General features: G+C 35.7%; 2 protein-coding genes across 2 annotated transcripts; both read right to left on the bottom strand.

Annotated features, from left to right (window-relative positions):
- Window positions 1-7,928: 7,928 nt before the first annotated feature.
- On the bottom strand, window positions 7,929-11,132 carry LOC137397467 (uncharacterized). The gene is made up of 3 exons (XM_068083756.1): window positions 11,099-11,132; window positions 10,294-10,494; window positions 7,929-8,122 (listed from the first exon to the last, which is right to left on the bottom strand). Exons 1-3 carry the CDS (start codon window positions 11,130-11,132, stop codon window positions 7,929-7,931), a joined length of 429 nt encoding a protein of 142 aa, XP_067939857.1.
- A 10,924-nt stretch (window positions 11,133-22,056) lies between these two features.
- Window positions 22,057-24,924, bottom strand: LOC137396863 (uncharacterized). The gene is made up of 3 exons (XM_068083164.1): window positions 24,785-24,924; window positions 24,033-24,233; window positions 22,057-22,715 (listed from the first exon to the last, which is right to left on the bottom strand). The coding sequence occupies exons 1-3, from the start codon at window positions 24,816-24,818 to the stop codon at window positions 22,522-22,524; spliced, it is 429 nt and encodes a 142-aa protein (XP_067939265.1). The 5' UTR covers window positions 24,819-24,924; the 3' UTR covers window positions 22,057-22,521.

Raw genomic sequence — 24,924 nt, forward strand, 5'->3', positions numbered from 1 at the left:
AGCTACATACAAGTATTTGTATTCTATTTTAATTTGTTAAAGCTTCAGTGGTATTTTGATCTTTGTTAACAATAACAGTTAATAAGCAAGTTAACGTTGGCAAGCCAGTATCTTTGCCAATCCAAGCCAACCTTTTTCCTTTGGCCAATGCAAATATACTAGACAGAAGACACACTTATAACTTAGGATTTATCCCCTCCTTGTTTGTTGATTGGAGTAAATAAATGTTCTTACAAGATATTAATTTATGAATAACATGGTAGGAGGCTGCAGGCTTACCATTTTGTAATGTGTCAAAATTTGCTAAAAGCTTCACTTTATGTGGTCAGGTAATATACTTAAGACTTTGTATGCATAGTTGTTTTTATGTTACTAGGTTACGAATGGTGCAATTCTGGATTCCACAGTTTCATATTTTTAGACTAGTGATGACTTGCAAGAAGAAGTTATATCATGTTCATACATGTGTCCACCTAATAAACTCATATCTGGCAGCATATTGGCTGATAGCTGACAGGCTCCGCCCATTGTGGTTATTAACAGCTACTATTTATAATCAACTAATTTAATAAAATATTAAACAAGTTTTTTTTATTGTTTAGTGAACCTTTTTATGAATTGAGCAAAACTGTTTGTTTATAAACAGGATATATGGACTTGAATTGTTCATGCCTTCAATGAAATCATATCGAAAATTGTGCAGTCTTTATATGAACGGAGCTACATGACCAAGTAGGAAAGCCAGTATCTAAAAGAGATATTTGGCTACAGCAGCAGCGATGACAAGTCCAGTAGAATATACAGCCTTGTTACTACTGTTGCACAAATCTCCTGTGCATGAACAGAAGTAGCTGTGGGTTTTGATTCCAAAGACATCGACTTTCACCTTGTTGCTCTCCAGGCAGTTGGTATTGTCATATTCTTGAGCACATTTCCGATCAACTACAATGTTAAAATATCTTAGTATACTTAATATATTTAGTTTTTCTATAACAAAGTTATGGTCGAGTAAGTTCTCAGTCTATGAACGACAACTTGAGTAAGTCCTCAGTCTATGGACGGCAACCTGAGTAACTCCTCAGTCTATGGACGGCAACCTGAGTAAGTCCTCAGTCTATGGATGGCAACCTGAGTAACTTCTCAGTCTATGGACGGCAACCTGAGTAACTCCTCAGTCTATGGACGGCAACCTGAGTAACTCCTCAGTCTATGGATGGCAACCTGAGTAACTCCTCAGTCTATGGATGGCAACCTGAGTAACTCCTCAGTCTATGGACGGCAACCTGAGTAACTCCTCAGTCTATGGACGGCAACCTGAGTAACTCCTCAGTCTATGGACGGCAACCTGAGTAACTCCTTAGTCTATGGTCATCAACCTATTGATTAATTATGGAGCTTAGGCTATTGATTTACAATACATTTGATTAGACCATAGAGTAGATAGGCATACTAGGTACTGTCCAATTAGTTTTCAGCTAGGATTCACATTCGGATTACGTGACATTCTCCATTTTTATATATGATGAAAATTTAACTGCACGACTCAGTGTGTAGCTATGCGTTTTTCTGTTCTCTTGTTACACTGCATTTAAATCGAGTTATCCTAACGGAACGGCCACCTAGACACACCCTCCGTTGTTAAATTCCAACCCTTAGTGAGTACCCTTCACTGCTAATACTCAGCAAGAAAGCTATACATGTTCTGCGACCAGCTGCTAGCTTTCTGTAAATAGACATAGTTGTCCAAGCCTGGCTGCTGGTTAATCGCTGGTTCACACTATATCACCGCATGTCAGTGTTAACCGTGCAATACTTCGGCGATCGTCTGTAATAACATTGTTTACACTGTCAAAAAACCATCCACTTTTACATCAGCAAATAGTCCATGGCATAGCGTTTTCATAATACAATGTAGTGGTGGAAATAACGAAATACTAGTCCCACAGCAATTGTCATGAAAAAAATATAGTCGATGAATAAACACTGAGAGGACAACTCCGAAATGTTGTGATACATTGTGAACCAGCCTTTAGCGATAACATAAACCAGGATTCATACAACTTTAACTGTTTCATCCAGCCTAGCAGAGCAGCTATCATTTTGCTACACTGATAGCCTGAGCGCAAGTTCTTTGGAAACCCTTTGATGTAACATGGTTATATTTTTAGTGATCATTAAGGTTTACTCAGCTATCTGTAATAACAGAAGACTTCCATAAGTCTGCCAGTAAGATGGAAGAGTGAGAGAAGATAAGTACTTATTCCAACTTACTCAGCTATATTACATAATAATAATTATATTAATGATAAAAATAGGCTTTTGTAATACTTCTATGTCCTTTCAAACCTACGTATGCTTGCTCAAATAATTCTAAGTGCACATTTTTGCTTGCTTGTTACATGAAAAACATCTTAAGAAAATTCAGAATTTTAACCTACAATGTTGAAATGACCTTGACTAATAGAGAAAACGGGATAGGCTTTATCCATAGATATATATACCTATATATATCCATATATTTATCCATAGATATATATATAGGTATATATATCTATGGCTTTATCAGATTTTATTAATGTAGTTTATAACAGGTTAAACGTTAATGTATACCTGTCTCTGACCAACTTCCTAAAAGCTTGACTCGGATCTTGGCCTTGCTGCAACCACCATCCTCATCCGAAGACAAAAGACTCTGTGAGCAGTCCGTCTCATGGGAACTGCTTACGACATAGCCAGTATCACCATCATTACATGAGGTATCAAGGATACTACACTCGTAGCACATGGTGGCCATAGAAACTGCCAGCATGCCTACAACACAAATCAACAACAACTATTATAAACACTTGTAGAGGAATAGAATAAAATGATTCACTAATTATCTAGTTTTGATAATATGGATATCCTCTAGTAGAACCCTCTGTGAAACAAGAATAGCAGGCTCAGATAATAAATTTTTTCATTTAGTTTAAAGCAATATTTTTTATGACTTTATAAACGCTTCAAACTTTTAAATTGACTATGTGGCAAAAATGTTTCTAGAATGAAATAGAAGTTGATATTTAAGGAGTATTCTCCAAATAGGTCAAGTTGTAAAACCTTTTCCTGATAACTTTTTAGTACAGCATGATTGTCTAATAACATTTATAAATCATACCCAGCTTTACAAAAATAATTATATCTTTGCATCTAAAGATAGTATATTCTTTGGAATATACTAGCTTTACTCCAAAGAAAATACAAAAATAATTATATATTTGTATCATTATATTTGCATTCCTTATATCTATAATATCCAGTGATATTATTGGATTATTATGTAAAAATGTTTAGGGTCTCTCATAATTAACCAAGACTTTGTTATATTCTAGTGATGATGATTACATAATATATTATATTTATGCATAGGAATATATAAATAACCTGAAAGCACGAGAAAGACGTAGAAAGATTTCATGGTGATCAATGAATTGAGATGTTTGATATTGATATTGATGAATTGTTTGAACAACCTAATCAAATCAAGGGCTGAACAGTATTAGGTTGACACTTTTTTATATTCTAGTGATGAAGATTATATAAAATATTATATTTATGTTTAGGAGTATGTTACCAACCTGAAAGCACGAGGAAGGCATAGAACGACTTCATGGTAAGTTTTATCCTAAGTTCTCTGCAGCAAGTCTAACCAATTTGAGTAGGAGAGAGAGAGAACTGCCTTGGTCTGTGATAACACGAAGTAATGATTCCTGTTACGTTGCCGAGAAAATGCAAAACAGAAAAGAATTATAAGCCATAACGACGAGCAACATGATTGTGATTGGCTGATGCTAGACTTGGCAACAAATTGCTTTGGATACTTTTGTGCTGGGTGATGTAATACATCGATTGAATTCTTCATATAGGTCAGTAACAGAAAATAATATGTGAAAGACGATTACGCAGTGTTGGAAAGACGGTTATGATGTGGTAAAACTGTAAGCCTCTATGCAAAGGATAAAACAAAGTTTAGTGCGTACGCAAGAGAAATTCAAAGAAACTATATTTACAATTATTTTTGTGTTTGTTACGCACAAACTGTAACCTGAACAAAATTTTCAAAATGCTAAAATAAAAGAATCTAAACAAATAGTATGTAATATTTTTGTTGTTCAGCAAGCTTATACAGTAAAGATTTGATAGGCTCTTAAATGTAACAGTAAAATGGATCACTGATTTCTCTCGTGTTACAAATAATTTTTACCAATTTTGATGTTTTTGTTTCATGACCTAATCTGCTTTAAACAGCATGACTGGTTGTAATAAAGTTCATATCTGTTTATTTCCAATTTACAGGCTGACCCTTTTTGTCAGACAATATTGACCCTTGCATAGCAATTAAACACCTGGTTCATTACAGGGTCTGTGTATGAATTTGTAATAGTTTCCTCAGAGATGACAACTTCTCTTCTTTATATCAATAGTGTTTTGGACATCAAGTAGGAGAAGATCAAAAACATAGAAATATTAAAACGGGCAGGTCTATCATCCATGACTGACTTCTTTATTGTAAAAAGTCTGAGGTGAGTCATGAACACAGAATAGAACAAGACCATCATCTTAGTCAACTATTACAAGCCAATTAGGTGATGTTAAGCAAAATCAAAGAAGGCCTAGAGACCGATATAAAGAGGTAGCTTAGATGAATTTAAGATGGACGCAGATCAATAGATACTCATGACAGACGGACTGCTTGTAATTGAGCTGAGTGGAGATCTGCTAACATATGTAGGTTACAGTAACCTACATATGTTAGCAGCATAAGTAGGTCACAAGCGCAGACAGTGCTAGTCACTTCGACTGACTGAGAGAGAAAATGGGAAAGTATTTGCTATAATACTCCCATTCAGAGGCATATGATAAACCTTTACAGTTTCTCATGAGTTGGAGAGTTAAGCTGCCATTATGCCTATGGCTGAAATAATTAGCTAACACATATCTCAGACTTGCGCTATGGCGGCACACTCCAACACAAGTTATTGATGCATCGCACAAACACATAAGTCGACTAATAGGTTGACATCTTTTTGGAGTACTTTTTATTTTCATTACCTCGGCATTAATGACGGATTATCTCAGCATTAATGATGGATTACATCAGCATTACTAACAGATTACCTCAGCATTAATGATGGATTACCTCAGCACTAATGACGGATTACCTCAGTCACTCAGCTAGTGACCATTCATTGTCAGTTGGTGTTTCCATTAAGCTAAAAACTGTTACTTTGCCAAATATTCAAATCAATGTCCATGCAGGTAAGTTTCAATGCAGGTAAAGTGATTCCCAATGGCGCAGTCCTTGAAGACTGTCAACTACTCCATAAAAAGTTTGCTCAGGGAGATTTTGTAAAAACTGACCTTGAGACCTTGATAAAAATCTTACCATCAGTGGATATTATTTCTTGGTAACAAGATCTCATTGTAAAAAGAGGAAATAACTCTTGTCGCTTTGTTAAAATTTCCAATTCCTGCTGTTTGAATGGTAGAACTGATAGTTGTAGCACTTTTTAGCAATTTGTATCTTTTGGCAAATACCATGTTATTTACATATTTTTGAACACCTTAAAACAAGCCTAGCTATTGCTCTGTTGTCTAGCCCATTCTTAACATTTGGTCAGACTCGAGCAGTCTTTTTGTATTATAATAACAATAATATTAATAGCAATAATATTAATAACATTATATTAATAATAATAATATTTGTTCAGTGGGCAAAATAATAATGGAGTTCTATTACAGTAATTAACCATCCACTATAGCAAAGTTGAGAGTGGTTACAACGGTAGGGTTACGCTAGCACCACCTGCCTGTCTATGTCAGATAAATAAGCAGATATTATATGCCTATCATTGTGTGCATGTCTAGCTCTCTGATTAGCTTAATTCCATGGTAGACCTAGGCTTGTGTGACAGCAAATTGATGCTAAAATTAGTTTTGCCACTGAATGACTTTAAATATTATCTATTTTTCTCAACAGTTAATGCTAGACAAGAACTAGTCAGAGTTTTAATGCTTTCAAATAAATATTAGAATCAGAAGTCTCTGGTGTAAGGATCAAGGTGTTTAGTAACTACACTCAACAATTCATTTTGATGATCGTCTTTGTTTATGCTTCATCACTGAGCAACACTCGGTTGCTGCAAGTCGGTGAGTGTCGTTGGTCTGCTTAGGGACTGTCTTTTACCAAAGCATTTCGAGTGTGATTATATTTTATTTTTTGCCAGCCAAGTCTAAGCAAAAAATTAAAGGAGATGAGTACTAGCATTTACAATAGATTTTGTTGTGATATATGGATGATATTCATTATTTTATATAGTGCATCATGACAGTAATGAAGCTCAGCAGGCTAATGTGACTCGGTGCTGTTCAAAAATCTGCCAATCCATGAGATGGCCATTCAAGTAATAAAAGTTGCTATACAATCACTACTTAAAATTTACTAAGTTGGGCGAGAAAAGAAATACAATAATAGGAGTTGTGTTCTTTAGACAGGGTTAGGTGACTCCCCAGTTTATCTGATATGCGAGGTCTCAGAGTTGACACTATCAACGTCAATAACGTGCCACCAGAAGTCAACTATATGTCTATATCTGACTAAAAGAGGGCTAAAATGGTATCAGTTTTACTTCGATCAACCTGACTCATATTGTCACCTGTTGGGTTCTTCTCACTGACAAAATTAAAGACAAAATCGCTAGTTGATAAAATACACCAGAAAGGTCATTTAGCGTCGTGGCAATGTACTGCTGACCAGTATCCTCAGCCTTGACACATCTGAAACATTTTAATCAAATGTGTAATAAAGCAGTATATTTGTTAGTTTGTTTACAAAAATTATCAGCTTAGTTTCTCAATCAGACATGCTTAGTTACTTTCATTTTGGCTTTGCTATCGCTATTAATAGTTCTTACTTTGCTGCGTGTGTGTGCGTGTGTGTGCGCGTGTATCTGTGCGCATGCGTTTGCTTGTGCGTGTGTGTCAGTTATTTTGCATAAATGATGTGCGTTTCCACAGATTTTGGCGATTTTTATCTAAACTTCATACACACATATATTCTATGCTTTTTGCCAAGTCACTAAAGACATTTGGTTTCAAAGCGCGATATGGTTCCTGAGAATAAACCTCCTAAACATCCACCTGAGTAGAAACGCAAAAATGCACCTCGCACGCATTGAGGACAAATGCCTTCAATAAATCCATCATCGATTGCTGTTATGAAGGTAATGTAAGTGTTTGCACTGAAAATCTACAGACGAACCAACTTTCAACCTTCTTCCTTTGGTCAATGCAAATGTACTAGACAGTAGACACACTCATAACTTAGGATTTATCCCCTCCTTGTTTGTTGATTGGAGTAAATAAATGTTCTTACAAGATATTAATTCATTAATAACATGGTAGGAGGCTGCAGGCTTACCATTTTGTAATGTGTCAAAATTTGCTAAAAGCTTCACTTTATGTGGTCAGGTAATATACTTAAGACTTTGTATGCATAGTTGTTTTTATGTTACTAGGTTACGAATGGTGCAATTCTGGATTCCACAGTTTCATATTTTTAGACTAGCGATGACTTGCAAGAAGAAGTTATATCATGTTCATACATGTGTCCACCTAATAAACTCATATCTGGCAGCATATTGGCTGACAGCTGACAGGCTCCGCCTGTTGCGGTTATTAACTGCTACTATTTATAATCAACTAATTTAATAAAATATTAAACAAGTTTTTTTTATTGTTTAGTGAACCTTTTTATAAATTGAGCAAAACTGTTTGTTTATAAACAGGATATATGCACTTGAATTGTTCATGCCTTCAATGAAATCATATCGAAAATTGTGCAGTCTTTATATGAATGGAGCCACATGACCAAGTAGGCGAGCCAGCATCTAAAAGAAGTATTTGGCTACGGCAGCCATGATGACAAGTCCAGCAGAATAAACAGCCTTGTTGCCACTGTTGCACAAATTTCCTGTACATGAACAGAAGTAGCTGTGGGATGCGATTCCAAAAACACTGATCTTCAACTTGTCGCTCTCCAAGCAGTTGTTGTTGTCATATACTTGACCACAGCTCCGTTCAACTACAATGTTAAGATATCGTTGCAAGTATGTTTAGTTTTCATATGACAGTACTATGGTTGAGTAACTCCTCAGTTTATGGACGGCAACCTGAGTAAGTCCTCAGTCTATGGACGGCAACCTGAGTAACTCCTCAGTCTATGGACGGCAATCTGAGTAACTCCTCAGTCTATGGACGGCAACCTGAGTAACTCCTCAGTCTATGGAGGGCAACCTAAGTAACTCCTCAGTCTATGGACATCAATCTATTGATTGATTATGGAGCTTAGACTATTGATTTACAATACATTTGATTAGACCATAGAGTAGATAGGCACACGAGGTACTGTCCAATTAGTGTTCAGCTAGGATTCACATTTGAATTACGTGACATTCACGGATGCTCCATTTTTATATATGATGAAAAGTTCACTGCACGACTCGGTGTGTCTAGCTATGCGTTTTCCTGTTTTCGAGTTTTTGAGTATATCGGATTAGACCATAGACTAAATAGGCATACTAAGGTACAGCCCAATTGCCCAATTAGTGTGCAGCTAGGAATGCGTGACTTTCACAAAGTCACATTTTTATTTATGATAAAAACTTTGCTACATGACACAATGTGTAGCTATGCTCATTCCTGTTCTCTCGTTACACTATATTTAAATAGAGTTATCCTAACGGAACGGCCACCTAGACACACCCTCCGTTGTTAAATTCCAACCCTTAGTGAGTACCTCTCACCACTAATACTCAGCAAGAAAGCTATACATGTTCTGTGACCAGCTGCTGGCTTTCTGTAAATAGACATGGTTGTCCAAGCCTGGCTGCTGGTTAATCGTTAGTTCACGCTATATCACAGCATGTCAGTGTTAATCGTGCAATACTTCGGCGATCGTCTGTAATAACGTGGTTTACACTGTCAAAAAACCATCCACTTTTACATCAGTGAATAGTCCACTGCATAGCGTTATCATAATACAATGTGGTGGCAGAATACCAGTCCCGTAGAAAATGTCGGGATAAAAATATATATCACGCAATCTGTAACAGCTAGTCGCCATCGCCGAAATAGTGTGCATTGCACGGGCAGGACTATAGAGAAAGTTTAACAGCTGCAATCTTTCATCACATATCCGCATTGTCTTTCCAGGGTTGATACTCTCCTCCAAAAGACCCATTAGGCTCGGCCCAAATCACGTTTTAGGGCATTTTCAGACCATGGGGCACTGTCAGAGAATTTGCTACTTTAGGGAGCGTTTCCACAGCCAAGCCAGTGAAAGGGCCCATGTTTCTCATAGCTTTCTTCACACTGTTCAATGGAGATTTTGAGGTCAATTATTTTTAAAGCTTCTGAATCATATTGGATATTAAGCGGGGCGTGGAACCTGGGTGCCCCTTAGGGAACTTCCAGTGTTTAGGGGGTTATTTCAAATTGACCAACCAGGTGATTGGGGGGACAATATTCAAGTCTGGGCCTAGCCAGGTGGGTTTTTCTTTCAGAGTATCAACCCTGGGATTGCCTTACTGATGCCATTGATTTACTGTGCACATAGTCGATGAATAATCATTGAGAGAACAACTTCGACATACGGTGTTGTCCTCTCGATGTCATGGGATGATGATACAGTGGGAACCACCACTCGATGATACAATGGGAACCAGCCTTTAGTGATAGCATAAACCAGGATTCATACAACTTTAGCCATTTCATCTAGCCTAGCGGAGCAACTATCCTTTTGCTACACAGATAGCCTGAGTGCAAGTTCTCTGGAAACCCTTTGATGTAACATGATTATATTTTTAGCAATCATTAAGGTTTACTAAGCTATGTGTAATAACAACAAACTTCCATCAGTCTGCCAGTAAGATGGAAGAGTGAAAGAAGATAAGTACTCATTCAAACTTATTCAGCTATATTACATAATAATAATAATGTTACATAATAATAGTAATAAGATTTTTTTTAACCTTCAATAAAACTTTAATAACCGTTCCAACCTAACCTACGTATGCTTGCACAAGTTACAGTTGAAAGTGCACATTTCTGCTTGCTTGTTACTTGAAAAACATAGTAAGAAAATTCAAATTTTTAACCTACAAAGTTTAAATGACCACGAATAATAGAGAAAACGGGATAGGTTTTTATCAGATTTCATAATATAGTTTATAACGGTTAAATATTAATGTGTACCTGTTTCTGTCCAACTTCCGAAAACCTTGACTCGGATCTTGGTTTTGCTGCAACCACCATCCTCATCCAAAGAAAAAATACTCTGTGAGCAGTCCGTCTCATGGGAACTGCTTCCGAAATAGCCAGTGTCATCATCATTACATGAGCCATCAAGGTTATCACACTCGTAGCACATGGTGGCCAGAGAAACTGCCAGCATGCCTACAACACAAATCAACAACTATTATAAACACTCGTAGAGAAATATAACAAAATGGTTCACTAATTATTTAGTTTTGATAATATGAATATTCCCTAGTAGAACCCTCTGTGAAGTGATTCTTTAATTGAGTTTATTATAATATTTTCTGTCATAGCTTTATAAACACTTCAAACTTTTAAGTTGGCTACGCGCCAAAAAATTGTTTCTAGAATGAAGCAGAAGTTGATATTTAAAAAATATTCTCCAAATAGGTCAAGTTGGAAAACTTGTTTGTGATGACTTAATTTTTAGCACAGCATGGATGTCTAATAACATTTATAAATTATACCCAGCTTTACAATTATATTTTATTTTTGTATCTAAAGATAGTATATTCTTTGGAATATATTAGTTTTACTTCAAAGAGTATGCAAAAGTAGCTATACCTTTGTATCATTATATTTGCATTCAATATTTGTATTCTTTATATCTATAATATCTCGTGATATCATTGGAATATTATCGTAACAATGTTTAGGGCCTCTCATTAACTATTACTTTTTTACATTCTAGTGATGAGGATTATGTAATATATTATATTATTTGCAGGAATATATTACTAACCTGAAAGCACGAGGAAAGCATAGAACGAATTCATGGTAAGTTTTATCTTAAGTTCCGCAACAGTGTAACCAATTTGAGTAGGAGAGAGAGAGAGAACTACCTTGGTCCGTGATAACACGAAGTAATGATTCTTGTTACGTTGCTGAGAAAGTGCAAAGCAGAAAAGAATTAAAAGACAAAACGACGAGCAACATGATTGTGATTGGCTGATGCTTGACTTGGCAACAAATCGCTTTGAATACTTTTGTGCTGGGTCATTTAATACATCGATTGAATTCTTCATATAGGTCAGTAACATAAAATAATATGTGAAAGACGATTACGCAGTGGTAGAAAAACGATTATGATGTGGTAAAACTGTAAGCCTCTATGCAAAGGATAAAACAAAGTTTAGTGCGTACGCAAGATAAATTCAAAGAAAGTATACTTACAATTATTTTTGTGTTTGTTACGCACAAACTGTAACCTGAACAAATTTTTAAAAATGCTAAAATAAACGAGGCCAAATAAATAATATATAATATTTTTGTTGTTCAACAAACTTATACAGTAACGATTTGATAGGCCCTTAAATGTAACAGTAAAATGGATCACTGATTTCCCTAGTGTTACAAATAATTTTTACCAATTTTGATTTTTTTGTCTCATGATCTAACCTGCTTTAAACAGCATGACTGGTTATAATAGAGTTCAGATCTTTTTATTTTCAATTTGCAGACTGACCCTTTTAGTCAGGCAATATTGACCCTTACATAGCAATTAAACACCTGGTTCATTACAGGGTCTGTGTGTGAATTTGTAACAGTTTCCTCAGAGGTGACAAACTTCTCTTCTTTATATCGGTAGTTGTTTTGGACATCAAGTAGGACAAGATCAAAAACATAGAAATATTAAAACGGGCAGGCCTATCATCCATGACTGACATCTTTATTGTAAAAAGTCTGCGATGGGTCATGTTCACAGAATAGAACAAGACCGGCATCTTAGTCAACGATTGTACGCCAAGCCAATTACATGATGTTAAGCTTAATCAAAGAAGGCCTAGAGACCGATATAAAGATGCAGCTAAAATGAATTTAAAATGGATGCTGATCAATAGAAATTCATGACAGACGGACTGCTTGTAATTGAGCTGAGTGGAGATCTGGTAACGTATGTAGGTTAAAAGCGCAGACAGTGCTAGTCACTTCAACTGACTGAGAGAGAAAATGGGAAAGTATTTGTTATAACACTCCCATTCAGAGGCATATAATAAACCTTTACAGTTTCTCATGAGTTGGAGGGTTAAGCTGCCATTATGCTGTATCGCTGAAATAATTAGCTAACACGTATCTTAGACCTCCGCTATGGCGGCACACTCCAACACAAGTTATTGAGGCATCGCGTGAACACATAAGTCGACTAATAGGTTGACATCTTTTTGGAGTTCTTTTTATTTCCATTACCTCAGCATTAATGACGGATTACCTCAGCATTAATGACGGATTACATCAGCATTAATGACGGATTACCTCAGCATTAATGACGGATTACATCAGCAATAATGATGGATTACCTCAGCATTAATCACGGATTACCTCAGCATTAATAACAGATTACCTCAGCATTAATGACAGATTACCTCAGCATTAATAACAGATTACCTCAGCGTTAATGACGGATTACATCAGCAATAATCACAGATTATCTCAGCATTAATGACAGATTAACTCAGCATTAATGACAGATTACCTCAGCATTAATGACAGATTACCTCAGCATTAATGACAGATTACCTCAGCATTAATGACAGATTACCTCAGCATTAATGACAGATTACCTCAGCATTAATAACAGATTACCTCAGCATTAATGGCAGATTACCTCAGCATTAATAACAGACTACCTCAGCATTAATGACAGATTACCTCAGCATTAATGACATATTACCTCAGCATCAATAACAGATTACCTTAGCATTAATGACAGATTACCTCAGCATTAGTGACAGATTACCTCAGCATTAATCACGGATTACCTCAGCATTAATGACATATTACCTCAGCATCAATAACAGATTACCTCAGCATTAATACAGATTACCTCAGCATTAATGACAGATTACCTCAGCATTAATGACAGATTACCTCAGCATTAATCACGGATTATGGTTAGAAAGAAGAAGACAGCATGTTCATTATAAAATCTGTTTAAAGATGACCTTACACAAATTTTGTGTATATTTTATCAGAGAGTGTCGATATTTTTACCATTTGCGATTGTTTCTATCATTTGCGATTGTTTTTGATGTTTGAGCTGATCTGACTGCTAAGATGTTTCTAGATTAAAATTGATAAAACCTGTTGTTGTTAAAACACTTCAAAAAATACATGTGCAAAATGACATCACTAGTCGTTATCGCTGCTATAGTTGATATCGGCTATTACGTTGAAGTTGAAGCGTTACGTGTCTCTATTTTGTCGATCTCTTTGCAACTATAGATGCCGTTATCACACTTTTGATTGATCATAACGTTTTAATTACTATCAAGTTTCACCAACTTTAATTTTGAAATATTCTGGCAAACAGATCACCTTAAACATTAAAAACATTAGCAAATGACAGAAAAATGCCAATATTGTCTGATAAATTCTACAAAAACTTTGTGTGAGTTCATTTTTAACTACAAACAAATATACATAATAGTTCACCAATATCAACAAGAGAAAAAAGTGCAGTTTCAATAGATGTTGTCAACAGAATAATTATCATCAAATGTTTTAAGAGAGGTGTGAAGTGACACTAATGACATTTCAATACAAGTGTTTATGTATATACTAGCAGAATTTCCAGCGTTGCACGGGTATTAAAAACCAGCTTATAAACAATGGGAGGTAATGTAGTTGTCTGCCACTTGCTATTAGCCTGGCACATTTATAATAGCTAATTTGGGTAAGCTTACTAATATGAGCTAACTACTCGCTCTCACGGAAGAGCAAACATAAAATTATGTTGCGCCATAACGGAGAGCGGTAGCGTATTTTCACCCACATAGCGATGGCGTATATAGTCAATGAAATAAATCATCCTCTGAGATCAAATCTTCTGCGATACGAATTCTTCTTTCCAATATTTTAATAGCTAGAGCTGAACAAACGGAACTACATGCGCACAGATTTTGAGATTTATATATAGATACTTGCTTGTATGAAAGCAATTATCTATTGTCATCATTCAAGCACTAATACTAATTAAACTAGCTTGTGATAGAAATCAATAAGATTGAGGTATTAAGTTTGTCCTTCATTTGCAGTTACATTAGCTTCTACCGTGTCAATGTAAACCAACATATTCAGTTCGACGCAACACATTGTACACCTGTTGGCAATGCAGGCGATGCTTGGTTACACAAATTTGTATAATTATGCATTAATCTAATACAAGGAAATATATCATATACGTATATATATCATATATAGGCCACATAGACGATATATATATATTTTATATATGCATATACAATTGTATATAGACTTAGAACTAGTACTCTGGTAGTCCATTGCACCGTAAGATACCATCAGGTGTAACAACTATCGGCGCAATTATTGTAAAATCCAGCAAGGAAGCTGATTTCATAACCTGTATGCATGGTTTCAGATGAATAGACGAGCATGACTCTATTATAGTAAAAATTATTATGTCATGTTTTCTGTTTAAAACTTACCTACAAGCTCACTTAGCTCTTACCGGAGTAAAAAATGGAACTTTCCACTTGCATTGGTCTTTTTAGTGCTGTGTAAAGCGTTGAACTGTTGCATTCGTTTGACGCTTTTGGTCCACGGTTTAAAAAGCACCTATGTTCTCATTCCTTAATTTTAAATTCACTGTTTCTTCATCGGTCTGTTGGCAGATTTCAATAGAATTCTGACACTTTTTTGTGAAAAATTCTTTGTGTCTTCATTTGAAATGTCCAATTTCATGCAGTTGAAAAATTTAAAAAACTTCATCCATATTTTGTTAGTTTGCGTCGTTTGGAAAACGTGTGGAGTATTTATTTTGGACTTTTTTCCTTTTTTCTGAGAGTGTTGTATTTTTAAAAACTCATGTATGGCAGAAAAAAAAGTTGTATTGGCCCCTATGCCAATTTCGAAGAATGAACTTGGCTAATGCGATTCGCAATAGGTGAGTAAACAAAATTGATTTAATTATTTGAATTTTATATTTCTGTTGTAGTTGGTGAATATTAACATATAAAATCTTCATTTCCTTCTTAACTCGTTGCATGCCATGAGCTGTGGAGTACGGCTTGGCACGGCTTTTGCATATGGCCAAGAGCTACATGGTGTGGCTTATGTAGGCTTCATACAAAACATTTCTGATTAGTGAGTAGTAGTTTAATTAACCTGTAGTTACATGAAACAATCTTTCAGCCATATTGATTGAATGAAAAGCATGTCTACAGTCCAGTCGACTTTTACATAGCAAGATTATTAAAATTTAATCGCAATTCTTTTTACCGATGATCACACGCATTACAGCTAAGGGCGTTTCACTGGTGGTAGCTTTATGGACCTGTGATGATTTTCTACATATTATAATAGAACAAGTGTCAATGATTATGTTATTTTTAACAACAACAACAATAATGCCACAACCCGTAATAATAGTGATAACTCTTCTGACTCAGAGCATGCTCAAGTTGTTACTCACGATAGTACGGGAAAGGACAAAAAATAGGTTCGATTTCTTTCTTCAGTGCGTTTGCAGGTTTTGTATGGCATAAACTGGTGTATACCTTTATTCTGAATAACTTTGTAACAAAATCTTTTTTACAGACCTTATGGTCAAAAGTTAGGTTTAATGAATACTTAATTACCTTTGAATAAAACAATTAATTTGGTAGCGAAAAAGTTAGGCAGTTCAAGACGCGATTAAAAAACTGCCTTGAAGTTGCTGAGTGTGTGAAAAAAAGGCGAGACAGAGAGGCAAGAGAGGGAGAGAGAGAGGCGAGAGAGAGAGAGAGAGAGAGGCGAGAGAGAGCGAGAGAGGTGAGAGAGAGAGAGAGACAAAGAGGCGAGAGAGAGGCGAGAGAGAGGCGAGAGAGAGAGAGAGTCGAGAGAGGGGAGAGAGAGAGGCGAGAGAGAGGCGAGAGAGAGAGAGGCGAGAGAGAGAGGCGAGAGAGAGAGGCAAGAGAGAGAGAGGCGAGAGAGAGAGAGGCGAGAGAAAGAGAGAGAAAGAGAGAGAGAGGCGAAAGAGAGAGAGAGTCGAGAGAGAAAGAGAGAGTGAGAGGGAGAGAGAGAGAGGCGAGAGAGAGAGAGGGAGAGAGAGAGAGGCGAGAGAGCGGCAAGAGAGAGAGAGAGAAGCGCGAGAGAGAGAGAGGCGCGAGAAAGAGGCGAGAGAGAGAGGCGAGAGAGAGAGTCGAGAGAGAGGGAGAGAGAGAGAGAGAGAGGGAGAGAGAGAGGCGAGAGAGAGGCAAGAGAGAGAGAGAGAGAGAAGCGCGAGAGAGAGAGAGGCGCGAGAAAGAGGCGAGAGAGAGAGAGGCGAGAGAGAGAGAGAGAGAGAGTCGAGAGAGAGGGGGAGAGAGAGAGGCGAGAGAAAGAGAGAGAGAGAGAGAGAAAGAGAAAGGGAGAGAGGGAGAGAGAGAATGTTCATTCTTGTATTACAGCCAGCGCTGCCACTAAACAATGTGCTGTAATCTCCATTGGAACATGATACAAACTTGCCACCAACTGCTACTGTTTACTCTCACGCAAGCATATTTGTTATAGGATAAGGCTGAAATACAATTGGGATTTTCAAGTGATTTTCTTACTTGCACTAAGCGGTGAAGTGGCTAGAGAGCTCTGTAGATCATTTGATGTCTGAGAACATTGCTTAGCTTCTGAGAAAGTTTCACTTATAGCAATGGAAAATTAGATAGCAGTATTACTAGACTGCGTGTAGACCTCATTGGCTGATATTCTTTTGACTAAGATAAAGGTTATTAATTTGTTATTCGGGCTAAAGTGTTGCTACTTGTATTTTGTAGTGCATACCCTCAACTACTGCGTGATGTATAATGGCACAGCATTTGTAACAGAATAGACTTTATTTTATTTACATAAAATCCCTATATGACAGCTTAATACTTTCCTTTTTTAGAAGGTGCTAGGTACTATCAAGACATGTCAGCACAAGTTGCAAATGTATTTAAACGCTATTTGTGTATGTGGTTCAGCTCGTCTGGCTTGTCGAGCTTGTCCAGGTTGTCCAGCCCATCTATCTCGTTGGGCTTGTTCGGCATGTTCAACTCATCTGTCTCACTGGGCTTGTCCAGCATGTTCAGCGTGTCCGACTTGCTTGTCTCATCGGACTTCCTGGCTTATCCGGCTCGTCTGGTTTTTGGAAGCATGAAACGAGCATATAATAATTTTGATCTCCTCGTGCCTATTTACCCTTAGTATTATAAATATTGACTAGTTTGTATAACTTTAATATCAAAATGTTTCCTTGCTTCTAAAATACACTTTTTAAAAGTCGTTATTGCTTTGAAGGCATGATTTCAGGTAATGTTTCACGTTTCCATACAGTCAAAAATAACTAGATTTTATCCATTTTACCCGGTTGTCATTTGAAAGCTCTCTCATTCAAGAGCTCAGTGATCACTAGGTATGTATTTCATTAGAAGGCCTGTTTGTCATTCGAAAGCTCTCTCATTCAAGATTTTTTGTCACTTGGTATTTATGGTGGAATGCTTCAATCTCTATGGTCAGGCAATATAGGTCCTTAGTACTTTGTATGCATAGTTGCTTTTATGTTAAAAAGCATGGTCCAATCGTGGATTACACAGTTTTATATTTTCAGGTTGCCGATGACTTGCAAGGATTGATGTAATGTTCATACATGTTTTCACCTAATAAACACATACCTGACAGCTTATTGGCTGACAGCTGACAGGCTTCGCCCACTGTATTTATTAACAGTTACTATTTATAATCAGTGGTTGTGATATTATATTAGATAATTTTGTTTACTATTTGGTAAAAGTTTTTTAATGAATTGAGCAAAACTGATTGTCTCTAAACATGATATGCTCAACACTTTCAAGCCCGGGCTCAAAACATTTGGGGAGTTGTGTTCCCATCTGATCTTATGCACGAGTAAACTCAGCCGCGTAGTTTTGTGGTGTTTTCCATACTTGCGGTTTAAGTAGAGCCATTAAATTCACAAAACTCTGCTCAATTTGTACTTAATACGTGTAGATTAGGTATAGCTCTAGAGTTTCAAGTTGGTTAGATTAGATATTCATGCCATAATTCTGGGGCAGTTTTAAGCGGCCAAGAAATGAAAAATGGTTGCTGACAGAACTTTGGCTTTTAACGGCACACTGATTGAAATTTTAGGTAATGAATAATCAAAAAAAGAAAAAGCTAGAAAGCTTGTTCTCCTCAACAACAAGAGCTTTACACGAATACTGTTTTATTTTTTATTTATACCAAAACTATTTTACTTTTTATCCATAACAAATATACACTCTATCAGACTCAGTATTCTGCAATCATTACGTTTTTTCAAAATATAAAATATCACTTCCTTAAAAGAGTGTCAAAAAACTATTTGCTTTATTTGATTTTTGTTTTTTATTGAGTTCTATATGCTTGGAGTTTCAATATGGTATTTAGCTCAAAAGGAATCGTGTTATCCTGAGTACTTTCACGGTTGATTAAAAGTTGGTAATACTGTCTGGGATCAGGGGACTTGCTTTTGTATACAAAATTAGGCTTTGGTATTAAATTGTTAATAGCTTCAATAAAATAAAATTGAAAGCTACGCAGTCTTAGTGTAAACAGAGCGTAACATGATCAAGTAGGAGAGTCAGTATCTATAAGAGGTGTTTGGCTACGGCAGCAGCGATGACAAGTCCAGTAGAATACACAGCCTTGTTACCACTGTTGCACCAATTTCCAACACATGAACACAGATAAGAATGGGTTACGATTCTAAAGATATCGACCTTCAACTTGTCAACTTCTTTGCAGTTGTTGTCATACTGTTGAGCACAACTCCGATCAACTACAATGTTAAGATATCACTAGAAGAATTATGGATGTTGCAAAGTAATTTGAATATTTGATCAGAAAAACTATGTACTTCAAATCAAGCGGCGATTCTATATTTATTCTAGAACAAGTTCTAGATTTGGCTTTAAGATTCTATATAGTAAACAGAGCGACACTTCATCTGGAGTTGTCAATCACTGGCTACAAAAATGTGGCACAATGAGTTCCATGTCCAAAATAAAATATACAGGTTTAGTTTCCTTATAGACTCACAATACAGTTGAATTTGAGTGAAAAGCAGCAATGCTTTAGTCTAAATTTGATTTAATGAAGCATTGTGCTTTTTAAAACTACCAAAATATCAAAGGACAAACATTCCATAGAACTATTCATAGCTAGTCAATACCTTAACAAGAAGGCATGCTTAAAGATTTTCACTCCCATAATCCCTCAATAGACTGTCTCATTTTCAGTTCAGAGTATTTGGTTTCTTCATAGCATACAATATCACTCATCCTTATCTGATAATTCAACTGGTTTCTGTGTCCTTGTGATTTTGTTGTGAATGAACACATTCATCCTTTCACTAGATCTGACTATTATGAGTTTGCTTGACATTAAATTGTCTATCAATGCGATTATCTGCAGGAATTTATAGATATGCGCAGCTTTAGAAAGTTGATTATTCTCTGACAGTATCTGACCAGAGCATTTCTTTCACAGCCAAAGATGGATTTTACTCCTGTGATATCTTCTATTTATATATATATATATATATATATATATATATAAATATATATATATATATATATATATATATATATATATATATAGAATGAAGAATCTGTATCGCAGACGATTAGAAGATTTGATCTCGGAACCTCTCACTCACCAGACAAATGCCTTACCATTTTAGCTACGCGAGATTGATGAAGTCATTGGGCGATATATGTCGCTATGTGAAGGAAAATACGCTACCGCTCTGTGTTACAGGCAACGTAATTTTATCCTTGCTCTCCCATGAGAGCAACTAGTTAGCTCTAATTAGTAAGCTTACTCAAATTAGCCATTGGCAATGTGCCAAGCAAATGGCAAGCGGCAGGCAACTACATTACCTCTCATTGTTTATAAGCTGATTTTTAAAACCCGTGCAACACCGGGCATTCTCCTAGTTCTTTATTATAATAAGGGCATAATAATATTTATGTTTGTCTGAAGCCACAGTTGATGGTTGATATAAAGGATCGCTGTCAATGGGAATCAAGCACATGAAATCCAGCTTTATAGACAAACAGTCAAACACTTGCACCAATCAACCACCTGCTGAATATTTTAGAATAGTTGTGCATATACTTATTCTCCGTACTTTATCAGCACACCTGACAACCTGTCCCAGTACACGAGATTGTCTGAGCACTAGTGATTATGAAAATGCATTACGTATCTATGTAACGTTTTGTATGTCGGCAGGAGTAAGGAATGACCACTGAATTAAAATATATTGTAGTAACCTGATTGATTCGAGCGCCGTACATTGTATTAAGTGTGTACTTAATAGCTGAAAGTGATATTACAAGCGTTGTTGCTAAGAACCCACAACACTTAAAAATATAACTGGTAGCAAGCATTTGATTGGTCGTCTGTGCTACCCTTGGCAACCGCTTATTATGGATACTTTTGTGCTGAGCTAATTGTTCACATATCGATTGAAGTTTCCATGCTCCGCACGCTATTGTTTCTGCTTTCTTAACTACTGCAAATTTCATAGTCAATGAAAGATATGTAGACAGCAAGCTAGTACTGAATAGGTCTTTTGTTTGCTAGCAGTATGTAGTCATAGCCCTATACAGGAATGGCCTAAGTCTTTGGCCCCACCACTATTTTCATGCGATTCTGTTGTTTTTGGCCTCTAAACTTACTTTTCTCTATCTGAATACTTGTAAACTGTACATCAGCTTGTAGCAAATAAGGCTAGGAACATAATGAACAAAATAATAAAACTCAAAATAATTTCAGTGTATTTTGTTGATGATTTAAACAACGCATGTTTAAGCATGCTTTCTATCAATGTCTTTTTGGTGATTGGTTTGTTTCCTGCTGCATTTATTTCTATTTGCTGCAACAAACTCTCAATTGAATTGAAGTCTAGAGACTTCTTTCCAAACTGGTTTTTACAGCACTTTTCAGTGTTACAAGGGCATTCTTGAATTGAAAATATCTACTCCTGCCAGCCATAAAGATCTATCTGCAGATTTCACCAGCTGGTAATTTATCTCCATCAGATATTTCTCAGCATTCATTCTAACCTCACGTGCTTGTATCTTTGTATCTACACGACCGGCTCATGCGCAGAAAAGCATCCCCATATAGTGACCGATAAAGGCTGCTTCACATATTTGTGCTCTTTATATTTATATATATAGTTATATATTATTACATAGACCCCATATATACTGTATATATAATTATATATAAATCTTATTAAAAAAGTCAGAGAACCGCAGTTGATGAGTATCAGTGTCAAAAATATTTTTACACTTTAGTTAAAATTAACTTGTATGTTGTATTGGGCTGTGCATCATCTTTTTAACATGAAAAATTATTTTTGATTTGACAAAGGTTGTTTTATAGGCATTTGGCGGTGACTATTTTCGCAAAGGTTTTCCATACATTTGCACAATTTCTCTTGAGCATCCTGTCATTTTCCAAAGAAAATATTTTTATACGGCATAACTTTGTTTCCGTTTTGTTTTTTTTTGTTTGCAGCATGGTCAAGGCACTTCAAATGACATTTGTGATTGTGTCTAATCTACTTCTACAACACTTACAATACAGTTAAAAATTGATTTCTTGTATTGATTTTAAAAAAAACAAGTAAAAGTTTTAATTATATCACTAGGTTACGAATGGTGTAAATGTGGATCTGTTTCATATTTTTTGGTTGACTATGTCTTGCAAGGATTGATATAATATTCATACATCTTTCCAGATAGTGAACTCATATCTGCCAGCATTATTGGCTGACAGCTGACAGGCTCCGCCCATTGTGTCTGCTAGCAGCTACTATTTATAATCATTGGTTTTAACAAGATATGAACCAGTTTTATTTACTGTTTAGTAAACATTCTCTTGAATTGAGCAAAGCTGGTTATTTATGAACGCAACACACTTACATTATTAATATCTTCTTAAAAAATAACCATTGAAAGTTTAAAATTTTAGTATCAGTCAATAAAAAACAGAATTGAAATATATAAATTGTGACCCTTAACGGCATCATAAATAAAACGTCGCGCAAGAAAGTATAAAATTCATCGTCTAAAAGATGCTGACTCTCATAAAATCGCAGACTATGCAGTCTTACTGTAAACAGAGTGTCACATGACCAAGTAGGAGAGCCGGCATCTAGAAGAGGTGTTTGGCTACAGCAGCTGCGATGACAAGTCCAGTAGAATACACAGCCTTGTTACCGCTGTTGCAGTAACTTCCGACACATGAACACAGATAAGAATGGGTTACGATTCCAAAGACATCGACCTTCAACTTGTCAGCTTCCCTGCAGTTGGTGTTGTAATAATCTTGACCACAGCTCCGATCAACTACAAAGTTAAGATATCGCTACAAGAGTTATGGATGTTGCAAACTAATTTGAATATTTGGTCAGAAAAATTACTACAAATCAAGTAGCCTAAGTTCTAGATTTGGCTTTAAGATTCTATATTGCAAACAGAGCGACATTACATCTGGAGTTGCCAATCACTGGCTACAAAAATATAGCACATTTATTACTATATCCAAAATATGACATACACGTTTAGCTTTCTTGTTGACTCATAATACAGTTTAGTTTAAATGAAAAGTAGCAATGCTTTTCAAAACTACTAAAAATCTTGTTTTATCCAATTTCTCAGCCAATCTACTTGCAGCATTATAAAGTCAGGTGATCAACTTTAGAACGTATATGAACATCGATGGTAAAAAGATTTTATTTTAGAGCATTAGTTAAATTTATTTGGTATTAATATCATTTCCAGAAAAAAGATTTTTGTTACCATTGAAAACATCTAAATTTAAACAAAAGAAAAATAATGTGACAAGTTAGACTTTAGGAAAGGTACTCTCTGAATAACTCCAATCTACTTGAGGAGATAAGCACACTCTATCAGACTAGATGTACTGCAATCGTTATGTTTTCTCAGTTACTTCTAAAACATCACCTTCTTGAAAGATTGTGAAAAACTCTATTAAAATCCATTTTATTTTTAGTTCTTTCATTAGGTTCTGCAATCTTAAAGCTTCCAATTAATATTTGTTTCAAAAGGAGTTGTACTCTCTTAAGTGCTTTCACGGTTGATTAAAAGTTGTTAATACTGCCTAGAATGAGGGGACTTAGAGGTGGAACGAGACAGGTTTTTCAAGTTCGAGACGAGACTCGAGACACTGTCTTGTAAAAATTCGAGACTCGAGACACGAGACAGTAAAATAATGAGCATTTGGTGATGATTTCACTACACAAGTACTAGCTACTTGGTATATATAAAATTAATAAAACTATTTTTAAATTGAATTTTCACCTGGTGTAAACGATTTAAATACAACAATTTAGGATGAGGGGACTTGCTTTTGTATACAAAATTAGGCTTCGGTATTAAATTGTTAATAGCTTCAATAAAATAAAATCGAAAGCTATGCAGTCTTAGTGTAAACAGAGCGTAACATGATCAAGTAGGAGAGTCAGTATTTACGTAAAAGAGGTGTTTGGCTACGGCAGCAGCATATAGTTGCTAGTATATACTAGACTAAGCTACAAAGTGATAACTTACAAAGTTAAAATTACCAGAACTAACAGTGAAAATGAAATAGATCTTTATCGGATTTCATTAATGTCGTTGTAACAGTTAAATATTAATGTATACCTGTTTCTGTCCAACTTCCGAAAAGCTTGACCCGGATCTTGGTCTTGCTGCAACCACCATCCTCATCCGAAGACGAATAACTTTCTGAGCAGTCTGTCTCATGAGAACTGCTTCCGAAATAGCCACTGTCACCATCGTTACAAAAGCTATCAAGGATATCACAATCATAGCACATGGTGGCCAGAGAAACTGCCAGCATGCCTACAACGCAAATCAACAACTATTATAAACACTCGCAAAGAAATGGAATAAAAGAGTTCATTATTTATTTAGTTTTGATAATATTGATATCCCCTAGTAGAACCCTCTGTGAAGCAATAATAACATTCTCAGATGGTCAATCTTTTTAATTTAGTTTATTGCAATATTTTCTGTTATTTTAAACGCTTCAAACTTCTAAATTGGCTGTTTGCCAAAAAATGTTTCTAGAACAAAATGGAAGTTGATATTTAAAGAATATTCTCCAAACGGGTCAAGTTGTAAAACTTTTTTCTGATATGTTCCTACACTACTGTACAATTGTCTACTAACATTTATAAATTATACCCAACTTTAAAAGATAATTATATCTTTGCATCATTATAATTATTTGTATCATATTTGTATTTGTTATATCAATAATATCCAGTGATACTATTGATACATTACCCTAACAATGTTTAGTGTCCCTCATAATTAACCAAGATTTAGTTACATTCTAGTGATGAGGATTATATAAAATATTACATTATTCGTAAGAATATATTACTAACCTGAAAGCACGAGAAAAACGTAGAAAGATTTCATGGTGATCAGTGAACTGAGATATGTTATAACAACCCAATAGAATCAAGTGCTGGACAGTACTAAGTTGAAACTTGATAACTGAAAGTTTTATTAACTGCGTTGTTGC

The sequence above is a fragment of the Watersipora subatra genome, chromosome 5 (genome assembly GCF_963576615.1).
Source record: "Watersipora subatra chromosome 5, tzWatSuba1.1, whole genome shotgun sequence".
Lineage (NCBI taxonomy): Eukaryota > Metazoa > Bryozoa > Gymnolaemata > Cheilostomatida > Watersiporidae > Watersipora > Watersipora subatra.

Bases quoted from the DNA above. Each gene is read 5' to 3' on its own strand.
- LOC137397467 (XM_068083756.1), bottom strand. From the start codon at position 11,132: ATGAATTCGTTCTATGCTTTCCTCGTGCTTTCAG. The intron at 10,495-11,098 runs GTTAGTAATATA...TTTGTGTTGTAG, and splicing joins TGCTTTCCTCGTGCTTTCAG to GCATGCTGGCAGTTTCTCTG. The intron at 8,123-10,293 runs GTACACATTAAT...TTAACATTGTAG, and splicing joins CGGAAGTTGGACAGAAACAG to TTGAACGGAGCTGTGGTCAA.
- LOC137396863 (XM_068083164.1), bottom strand. From the start codon at position 24,818: ATGAAATCTTTCTACGTTTTTCTCGTGCTTTCAG. The intron at 24,234-24,784 runs GTTAGTAATATA...TTTGCGTTGTAG, and splicing joins CGTTTTTCTCGTGCTTTCAG to GCATGCTGGCAGTTTCTCTG. The intron at 22,716-24,032 runs GTATACATTAAT...TTAACTTTGTAG, and splicing joins CGGAAGTTGGACAGAAACAG to TTGATCGGAGCTGTGGTCAA.